General features: G+C 38.8%; 1 protein-coding gene across 4 annotated transcripts in view; it reads right to left on the bottom strand.

The window, feature by feature from the left end:
* DNAJC13 (DnaJ heat shock protein family (Hsp40) member C13) overlaps positions 1–10,938 on the bottom strand; it is a 55,692-nt gene that overhangs the window by 2,098 nt on the left and 42,656 nt on the right. For 2 of the 4 annotated variants that reach the window (XM_062569417.1, XM_062569418.1), the window contains 15 exons: positions 10,669–10,836; positions 9,973–10,086; positions 9,553–9,669; positions 8,827–9,004; positions 7,679–7,770; positions 7,268–7,367; positions 6,723–6,797; positions 6,430–6,542; positions 5,874–6,043; positions 5,411–5,453; positions 4,826–4,999; positions 3,689–3,868; positions 3,307–3,447; positions 2,852–2,995; positions 1,957–2,056 (listed from right to left, as the gene is read on the bottom strand). In XM_062569417.1, coding sequence (XP_062425401.1) covers positions 1,957–2,056; positions 2,852–2,995; positions 3,307–3,447; positions 3,689–3,868; positions 4,826–4,999; positions 5,411–5,453; positions 5,874–6,043; positions 6,430–6,542; positions 6,723–6,797; positions 7,268–7,367; positions 7,679–7,770; positions 8,827–9,004; positions 9,553–9,669; positions 9,973–10,086; positions 10,669–10,836 — 1,909 coding nt within the window. Of the gene's footprint in view, positions 1–85; positions 198–1,956; positions 2,057–2,851; positions 2,996–3,306; positions 3,448–3,688; positions 3,869–4,825; positions 5,000–5,410; positions 5,454–5,873; positions 6,044–6,429; positions 6,543–6,722; positions 6,798–7,267; positions 7,368–7,678; positions 7,771–8,826; positions 9,005–9,552; positions 9,670–9,972; positions 10,087–10,668; positions 10,837–10,938 lie in introns of all 4 variants that reach the window. The other 2 variants (XR_009957605.1, XM_062569420.1) reach the window with 2 other exon arrangements.

The raw sequence follows: 10,938 nt of genomic DNA, 5'->3' as shown, positions 1-10,938 counted from the left end.
GACTCTACATTTGTTACGGCTTTGACATGCATCTGTTACTTGGAACGCAGCAAATGCAGCATGCATTTTGCAAGATGGTATCTACCTGCTTTAGAGAGCTACACAGAAGTTAGCAAGCTGCCTGGCAGAGCAGATCTAAAGCCCACTTCTCAGGTGAAGGGGACTGCTGCCAGTTAGAATGGAAGGAGAAGAGACACCTGAGGGAAAGAGAAATAAGCAAGGGAAAGTTTAAGGGAAGTGCAAATAGCAAAGCAATTTGAAGCAAGAGGTAAGCAGAACACAAAATAAGGCAGATAAAAAAAGCTAGTAGTTCAGTTTCCATCTGTACAGCATCTTCATTCTACATTTGCAAGCATTTACTGGACAATTCAAATGATGCACAGGCTTTAAGACAATATTATGCCCAGACTACAGCTGTACAGCTACATTGCCCCCAGTTTCAAGCCTGACAGTTTGATAGTTTGTTTTCAGCCAGGGTTTACTCCATAAACTGCAAATTATGGATTACTAAAGAATTTTTCAGCATCAATTAACAGTTTACATTCTTTTGCACCATTTGCTATCTGATGCCACTTTGACAAAGAGTCAACTCCTGTTTAGAGCTACAGTGTCAAGTCTGTGGGATAGGGAGATACGGCCACCTAAACATCTGCCCTCAAGATACGGAGCACCTGCTTCCAGGATGTCAGGTTCTGGGGTTTAAGGTATCTTGTATTTTTTTTTCCCTCCTTCAAAATACATGCCAGTATCTTGCAAGAAACTTTCCTTTCTGTATGCCACCTGAATGCCTCATTAATTACCAAAAGCCTTATATTAAACTGGATGAGATTTTACATAAAGCATATTGAGATGTTGTTATTAATTGGTCATATGAGACTTAAAACATTAGTTGGGAGGCTAAACTATTTAAGCTAATCTCACCCATTTGCTTAGTTGCAGGCTATGCAGGAGTCAGAAGTTGGCACCAGGTATTGCTTTAGTTTGTTACAATGTAGTTAAAATAGTTCTGGATTTCACAAATAATCTTTGATATCTAAAATTTTGGACTCTGTGATGCAACATATTATAGTCATTAAAGATTACTGTCAACTGCTGCACACCAGGAGAGGAAGAACCAGAGTTTGATATGCTATGACATGTGACAGTATCAGGATTATATCCATATGCTATTACCAGCACAGAAGTTCACACCAGCTACCATCCTTGGAAGGCTTCATGTGTATGGCATGAACAGCTAGAGGCCTTGCCTCAAAACTGAGCAGAATCAATGTGGCATCCCCGGGACACAACATAAGCCCTGGCAGCACCCATAAGTGACCTCCAAGGGGCACACCACGAGTGCACCCAAGCGTGTACTGCCAAGTACAGGCAATAGGCCGTTGTCACTGCAGAACCACCACTGAGACAAAGGCACATCCTCACACTCCCAGGAAAGCCATTAATATTCAAACTTTTCCAATACTGTAATTACATACCTCATACTAAAGCAGCATGGCAGAATTAACACAGTTCAGCTATTTAAATGCAGGTCTACTGTATTTACTGTAGGGTACTTGCAAGACTTGTCATCTTCCAGGTTCCCCTGCTCCTTGCTTCTACTTAATACACCCCTCAACAACTGGTTTCAAAGCTACACAGGGTTTTGCACCACGTTGTTACCAGTAACTGTAGAGATGCATCAGACGTGTCTGAGGTCATAAGTGGGATACAAACATAACTAATTTAAAAGGTGTGAAAAGTATGCCAAGAAATGCATTTTTTCTTATCACAAGAGGAACTGGCTTTTGATATCAAAGTATTTAGAAAACCTGCCATGTTTTTCCTGGCATTAAGTGTTTAGGCAACATAATAGCAGCAGCAGATCCTGAGCATAAACACTACCACCAGAGTTAAGTCTGACACAACTGAGTCAGAGTTCAGTATGATTCAGGACATTAATAGGAAAGGGTTGCAAACCTGTGAGGTATCCTGCTGTCTGTGTCTCAGAAATGAACAAGTCATGTTTCTGATCTTTGAAGGCACTCCACACAGAAGAACGGGCCAGAATTTCATTTACCTACAGCATTTGGAGAAATTAACACAATGAACAAGTGACACTTAAGGGTCTAGGGGAAATAAGCTCATTTTCTCATGTTCAAGAACTAAGTCATTCTGAAAGGATCACCAAACCGAACAGCAGTATCTTAGGATAGAATATGGAATCGCAGATTTAAAAGTAACTTGTTTCTCCATTTGAACCATGCAGGTCAATATACAGTGTGGAAAGCTCAACATCTTTTAAGAGTTTGACTTTCTCCCTCGTTTTCCTGAGGCAAGACCAAGAAAAGCAACCCTGGAAACAGCTACCTGCCTTGTGCCTAAAGCTTAAGTAGAACAGGGCTTTTCCCATACAACAGTGAGATAGGCCCAACTTGGAGGAAAAACCCATATGGGCAGGAGAAAGGGACCAGAAACTAGCAGTTACCGGGACAGATTTTACCAACTTTATATAGGTGTGTAATGCAACTGCGGTTGTCTACAGCAATATTTATCACTGCAAATAAAAAAAAACAATTTAGGTTTCCAAGTGAGAGCTGTCTGTAAAAGCCCACCTGGCTACCAGGCTTATAGAACATTCTTGCACTGGGAATTTGTTTGACTAGTGCTTTTTACCACTCATTGAGCCAATACAAGTTCTCCACAAGAAACTTGGAAATGGAAAAGTTTCAGTTCATCTTAATTTTATAATTATGGGATGTTAGTATTTCAGGTGGAATCAAACACAAAAGCCACAGTAAGATTGGACAAGGATCACCCAGAGTTGGTTCTCCCAAATGCGCAAAAGCCCAGTTAAGGGCTTGTCAGCACTTACCTGTTCCCCATACTGCAGGCTGCGAGACATGGACTTCAGAGTTTTAACAATCTGAGCTTTTGTTGCAGATGGGCTTTCCAGGTTTTCAAGGCCAATACCTTCCAGCAATTTTAGAAGATAAGGGACCAAATCTGCTTTCAAAGCCTATAAACACACCCAGATGAGTTGTCTTAACACAGAGTTAAGATGTCTTAACAAGTTTACTTTAAATAGCTGCAGTCACATCTTATGCTTTTGCAGCAAAGCAGCCAAAACCTTATCCTATGCATTAAGTTTCAATTCTTGGGCAACATTCTTGAACATTTTGAGTAAGGAACTGGTTTGTCTTCTCCAGTATGGAAAGCATATTAATCGGAAGCCTGCCAGACATTTAAATTGGATGGTACCTCTGTTCTTATAAGTAGATTACAGACAAAAGTTAACATATTTCTGCAGAGAAATAATATATTACTTACTTGGGCTACTAGGTCATTTTGTTCCTTCTGAAACATTCGATTAAGTGCTTCACAGGCTATACCAATTATATCTGATCTCTTTTTCATCCCATTCATGAGTGGGCTAATTGTCTCAAGTGATGCCATTGCTCGAACACAAAGCTATGAGGAGACAAACATCCAGAACACTTCATTGTATTTTTTTTAATGCTAAGCTTAATGATTTCGGTAGATTCGGCCAACCAAGACTAAGTTTTATTATTTTTCATTAATCTTAGTTCTCCAGTCTCCTGCAAGTCTCTGCTTATCTAGTACACAGCATTTAGAGTCAAATAATGCACTAAAAACATTAACACACACAAGCATACTTAAAACCTTAATAGTTTCAAGAGCGATTCGGTACCTCATTGTCAGACAGTATGTGCATGACACGAATGGCACTTTTTGGAATGGCATTGTTCTTGTGATTCATGGCCTGGAGTATCTTGTGAAGATGACCAAGTGGAGGGACTTGATCAGCTAGCTGAGGCTGAGCACTGAACAGGCACACAGTTGCTGTTGTTATAGTTTCTAAGGTCTCCCCCTAAGGAAGAAAAAGAAAAAAAAAAAAAAGCATCTCCGTAAAGCCTAACGTATCATCGTACATCGTATTAGGAGTAATGATTCAAACTTCCATTACACTACAACATAGATTTTTCCTAGTACTTTTATTTTTGTCATTGTTAAAACAAGGAAGTTGGAAGGCTCAGCTCCAGTAGTAGCAGACAAATTGAGCACTGTGTCTAGAGAAGCCAATCGCTGGCTGCACACAGTAGCATATGGACTAATTCTGAGAGATTATGGATGTTTAGGCTGGCCACCTGAATGCCTGAAAGCATTCTGCAGTCTCTGCAGCAGTACTGATCACACCTACTGGATGCTGTATGCCCATGCGAACTACCATCACATCTTAGACTAGTGTACTGAATATATGTTTATGTTTATTACAGTTTCCTCCTGTAACTCTACCTAGAATGTAGGAATACTATTTAAAATTTAATTTATTACATGCAAGTCAGGGACTTAATGATATTGGTAGTTTTCTCACTCAAGTTAATAGAATAGAACTAATGTTTTAGTTTAACAGTCACATGGCAACTCTAGGTCACATAATTCACACCATGAGAATGGGAAAAAACAGTGCTGCAGAAAGACAATACTAGAAAGCATATCAAGACCAGAAAGTTTTTAGGCTATAAAAAAAGTGTGCCATTTCTTTAGGTACGCCATGAAATAGTTAAGACATTATTTGTCAAGCCTCATCACCACCCTAACATAGGCCTCAGACTTACTGGGGTTAGTTCTATGGCTTCAGGGATTTTAAAAGTACTGAATTGGGATCAGAGATTGCCTAATCATATCTACATCTTTTTTTAGATAGTCAGAAAGCTAACAAAATCATTTATGCTGGGAAGAAGGCAAGAGAAGCAAAGTTAATCAGAAACTAACACTCTGCAGCAAAGACGACTAAAGAATACAAAGAACAGTCAGAAAATCTTACATGGGGGTTATTTTTCTCCAGTAGTTCAGTAAGTTTTTCCAACAGTGCAATGAGAAATTCTCTTGGTTTCCGTAAAACCCAGGCCGGCTGGGCAATAAAAATCCTTAAGAAGACTCCCCCTACTGAAAGTTCACCTTCTGCCTCACCATACACCACAGCAAAGTCTTCAGGTAGCTGTTGAATTGTAAAGAACAGGAAATTACCACCTGGCAAGGAGTATTTGTGAAATCAGCTGTTGTTTCTACTACACTATAGCTCTAAACAGACAAGATTCACTAAATTAACAATGTACTCTAGAATGGAGCTTTACAAGACCAATAAACATCTCATATCTTTTAGAAAGACGAGGAAAGAAGTGGGAATAGAAAAAAAAATAGTACAAGCAGTGCTGCCAAGTGGACTTTTCTATAGTTATAGACTCCCTGGGTCTATAACTACAGTGGCAGCAAGCAAGCTCAAGAGGAGCAGAATTAGTAGTATGACTGATGGAACAGCCCTTTCCTTTCTCTTGTCTGAACTCGACAACTTATCGGCTTCTCTACAGTCTCCCTAGGGGCACCCAAAGCACAAATATTCTACTTTTACCTTCCAGTTAGTGTCAGGGTTGTCCCTCTGAAGTTTAAAGTGCCTTAAAAAAAAGAAAAACAAAAACAAAAAGACAGAAGTTTTAATGAGTAGTAAAATAAGCAATTTCTGTCCCTAATTTACCCCTTGTTTAGTATCCCTCCCCGTCATTCATGAAATAGGCTCCATTTTCTAAATCCATATTCTCCTCATCATAACCTATTTAAGGATCTTTTAACAGTAAGCAGTTATCCAGATTATGCACAAACTGCAGTTGGCCACTGACAAGTTATATACACAATATACAGGAGTATACAAGTTTCTCTTTACTATAGAGGCTGTAAAGATCTCTTTAGAGAGCTCAGTCCAACTGGTTTTCAGCAGCAGCTCAGGCTCACTGCTCACTGCTCACTGCTCACTGCTCACTGCTGCTAAAAGCAGTTTCAGCTAAGGAAATATACTTAGGCAGCAGGTCTCCACATACTCTAGCATCATTTCTCGAACTGTTGTTGATACTTTCTCCCTGGAGTTGTCATTCCAAATTAACTCAGGATTTTCATGAGTTCCCTCAAAGATATAAACAGCAGCTTCAGGATTATCTCTCATGGCATCCATGAAGACTCCAGGTAGAAACTTCATTAGTGTAATTCTAACCTAGAAAGGATTAATAGAATTAATATTTAGTATACTATAAGATTTAAACCTTCAAATAAACTCCAAGGAGTTCCCGTCAGTAATACAATAATGACAACTGCTTGAACACAATAATACAATACAAAATAGTACAAATCACTTTAAATAGTTATAGTCAATAATAGATCTGACATCTGAGTACCTAATGATAAAATCATACTATGCATGGAAACCAAACTACTTATAGTAGTTATAAGCAAGACAGCTGCTTTAAAAATCTGCTTACAGATTAGAAGCAGTTTAATCATTGAGAAAGTCAGTTTGCTCTTCACATCAACCTTTCAGTAATGGAAGAGCTGTTTCAGCACAGTCTTTAGAGTTCCAACAAGCATGATTAGTATTCTTACCTTTGGACCCACCAGCTTATCTGCAGTCATTTTGGCAAAAAGTTCTGCTGTCTGGGCTCTAACTTGTGGATGAGTCGAGTTGCAAAACATATCTAGTAAGTAGATTAAAGCACCTGTACAAACAGAAACATTCAGATTTTCTTCTGGACTTAAGTCATACAAAATCCCAGATTCCACACTGTTCTGAAGGAAAGAGTAAGATTTGGCCACTGACCAGTGCTGCAACAAAACAAACAAAAAAAATACCCCAAAACAAACCCATACGCTGCAGAACTTCTGATTTATTACACTACCTTTTGCCATGGCTTCTTTTATTATTTTTGTGCTAGATGTCAAAGCATATAAAGTTTCAAGGACAAGTTGCCGACCTGTCAAAATAAAGAAAATATTAAGAACTGTATCCACCACCAATCAGAGATGAATTAATCATTTTAACAAAAAGCTGCACCCAAATTATAATAAAGTCTATAAGAAGGGCTGGTCAGAAGTGTATACACTAGGAATTATCAGCTTACGGACTTCTGGCTAAGGTCACTTAGGCTAGGCAGGCTAAAGAACATCCATCATATCTTCTAGTCACACATGGCTTATTTAGAAGACTTAGGTAGTAAAAATTCAATAAGTAATCAATGAAATACTAAGCAAGTTTACCTAATTCTATTTTTTCAGCTCATACCTAGATTACAAACTGATTATGTAGAATAGTTTTCCAGTCATCCCCACTGAAACACTTTTACCCCAAAATTAGTAAGCAAGCTCAGTTAGCTGAATTCTAACCAGTTTCATGAGCTAAAAATCCATTGCCATGGAAGACTTTGAAGAACTATATGGTACATACTTGAAGGTAGGGAATGCAGAAGGGCCAGTAAGTTGGCAAGAACCATTGCCTCAGCAATGTTGTTAACACATTCTTGGTTACTGGTTACTATGTTTACTACCTATAAAAGATGACAAACAAGAGTTAACTGTATCCTACCTGTTACACCACTGTCAAGACAACATAGCGTGCAATGAGGTAAATCCTCGTTAGTCAACATAACTACATCTATCTTTATTCCTGTCACCAAACTGACTTATTCCCTTATTTGCCTGAGGTGACAGAGACACAGGCATGAAGCTATCATTTTGCTCCTCAAAGGAGTAGTTGCCTGACACCTTAAAAATCCCTCTTGACTGCTCATAGGTGCTACTCTAACAGTTACAGTTAAGCTTATGCTGAATGTACAGAATCCACAATACTTCTTTTTACCTCCAGAGCCAACTGCTGCACCTGGCCAGCTCCGTGAACACGCAGAAGAGAAAATATTAACTTAAAGTGACCTATGCATTCACATTCAGAACCTGCAAGAGACCAAATAAGTTACTCTCATGTTAGCCAAAACATTTGCTGAAGGCCATTCCAAGCCCACATCTGACTACACAGAAGGTGCTAGAGGAATTAGATCTCTGTAGGTAGTCTGGCACAGTAATTGCAACAGCTCCCACAACAGCATCTATTGAGATCAGAGAAGATTAAATTCTGCTTATTAGTCCAGCTTCTACACATTCTCAAGTCAGTCTTTCAGAAGTAGCTACTTTTTACCTGAGGCAAGTAACCAAGACAGCTGTTGATTACCAGTTTTTATTTTTCAAGATTGTAAGACTTGCAGAGTTATCTATCATTGGCCACCAGTACAGCTGGTCTTCAAACACACTTCCATCCTCCAAACAGAGAGGACGGGAAAGGAGGTTGTTCGCTGCAGCAGCAACTGCCTTCACTGTTACAGCTGCAGAATACAGAGAATCCACCCCAAGACTGGACTGGAACCTAACAGCCTCATTAGAAGCTGTAACAGTAACGTAAGTCAGTTCTAACTACTCGTAGTACTCTAACTTTTCATAATACAAATGTTTTAATCATAGCATTTCAGACTTCACCAGTTCATAAATTGGTATCTGCTCATAGATCTCTGCTGGTCTTAGCTGCCCACTCTTGAAAGCATCTCCTCCTCCTTTCATGAGGTTCTGATGTAAGTGTTTATTAGTATACAGTTGAAAGTTTTATTTGATGCAAGAAGGCTAAAAAAAAAAGAATCAACTAAAGGTGATTTGAAAGAACAGAGGAACACTTTATCCAAGATGTTTAAGGTTTCTTGGCAACTGCTGGCTAGAATTGGGAGCTAAAACTCAAAGTGTTTCAGGGAAGAAAATAGATGAGGCTTGGACTTCACACAAAACCAAGATATTTATTGAAAATATTCTCCCGTAGAGAAAGCAAGCCTATATATAGCCTATTTGCTGACTAACAGGCCTTAGCACTGCTAAAAAGCTCCCTTCTATATGGAAGATATGACCAGAGTTTTACATTTTAAGGTTGTCCACAAGAAAGCCTATTGGTGAAATTCATTTTAAGCCTACCTGGGTTGTGTTTTATGACATTTCTCAGAGCCTCCAGAGCCATTTCAACCCTCCGTAACCGATCTCCATGCTGATTGGATTCTACTTTACCAGTCTGTGTTATTGCCATCAATGTGTGAAGGTACTGTGCTTGTGAGCCTATGTAATCCAAAAGGCTTGCAGCAAATGCTTTAGGAAGCTTTGAATTAAACAGAAGAGAGCATTTTTAGCTGTATGATGAAGCAGTATTCACATTAGAGGAAAGTATGGCTGAGTAACTTCTACTTTTAACACACCAGCTTCTTCCATGCAGGAAGCTTTTTCTAGTACCCTAGCTGCACATCTGGACTATATTAACCTGTTTTATATCTAAATATATCCTTAGAAAGCTACCACAATTTCAGCTGCACACAGGCTGTGTTTATCTGTATATGCAGACAAATAGCAGGCAGAATTACTACCTTGTGAAATTACCAAATCAGTCTGAGCTTCTGCATTACAAGCTCAGAGAAAAAGCACTGATTCATCTGACAGACTTACCCTGACAGACTCATTGTTCCTTTTATTGTATTTTGCTCCAGTAGAGGCATCCCAGAAAACGCTACCCATGTTGAGGGGAGAGTGGACAAAATACTAAGTCTTACAGAAACCATCTGTGTGCATTGTCAGACTGGTAGGAAGTAACATCTCAAATACTAGTTTCAGATTTGTTTCAGATTTAACAGAAAGCTTACAGCTATATCTCACCTCTAGCTGGAAGGTAGGAACCTCATTGTAGACTCTAACAAAGATCTCTCCCACAATAAGCTCTTTTGCATGGTCACCAAAGACAAAGTCAGATCCATAGCTTTTGTCACAATCTCCCTTTAAGGGAAGAGATGCACAAGAAAACTCTTAGAAAGTATTAAGCAGTGACTTGGATAATACAATATAGCAGTACTTAAACAACAACAAAAAAACCTTTAGCAAATAGACAAGCCCAGGGCAGCTTGGAACACTAGAAGTGATCATACTTTCAATTTTTCTTTTTGTAAACTATCAAACGCAGAGAGTCATTTCAGAGTAGACAACAGTAGATCAGTTATTTATACCACATTACAAAAGGGGCATTAAAACATAAGACAGTAGTTTTAAATCCCCCCCTTTTTTTTTAAATGAGCATCTTACTCTCTTAATCATGCTTTCTTGCTGAGATTCCAAGAATTCAAGTAGTTCAGCTCTCGTCCCATTGTTCCAGATCAAGTAGGGGTTCTCTGTGTTACTGTTAAGCATCTTCAGAATCTATGAAGGAAGAAGGAATTTATATAATTTAACAAGTTTAAAATTTAATTTGGGATCACTATGCAGAGTAATCACATGCAGCTTTTCACAACAGAATGATCTAGTTTGGTTAACAGCCTACCTTCATAAGTAGGTTTAAAGCGTCAAGCTTTCCAAATAACTTCCAGATACTGTGTTTCTGGTATTTGGTACATGTATTCTGTTTATATTTTTCATCTTTATTCTACTTCTCAGGCTTCTCTACTTTTCAGTGGGCAGCAACTATCTGCAGAATCTTTTTATGATTTCTTTGGCACCATTTTCATGGTCAAAAGAAATAGAACCTTTGATCACTATCATCATTATAGCCTTCAGTCCTCACCATTTAACTCAAGTTTTGTTATAAGGTATTGCTCCTGTCCAGTCTGACTATATATAAAAAACATTTCCCTTGCAATCAGTTACTTCAACTGCAAGCCAAAGTTTTACTGCTGATCTCTGTAGCCAGGTTGCTCTGAAAAGAGCTAAGTATTTTGAGACTGTTAGAAGTGACCAGTTACTCCTATGAATCACAAGGGAAAGTTTTAGCCAACAGATGCTTACCTCAGTAGGACTAACCACAGCAAGTTTCCTTGCAATATAGGGTGTCAACATTCCAGCCAAGCTTTTCCTGATAGCTGGATTTTCAGGAGTAGCTTGTTCTTCAGAGAGGTATCCTCCAAGACGACTCAAGGCTAGGAGACTGAGTTTAGCAAGGCTATTTGCTACCTCCTGAAAAATATGGGAAGTTTAGCAAGCTAGAGTTGGCTGACTTTAAATGAAAACAGCTAAAAAGTTTTTCAACACCTGCACACCAGAAAAAACCAAACTGGT

The sequence above is a fragment of the Rhea pennata genome, chromosome 2, assembly GCF_028389875.1.
Source record: "Rhea pennata isolate bPtePen1 chromosome 2, bPtePen1.pri, whole genome shotgun sequence".
In the NCBI taxonomy this organism is placed as follows: Eukaryota; Metazoa; Chordata; class Aves; order Rheiformes; family Rheidae; genus Rhea; species Rhea pennata.
The sequence above is the reverse complement of the archived record's forward strand: the minus strand, read 5'-3'. Positions and strand labels throughout refer to the sequence as shown.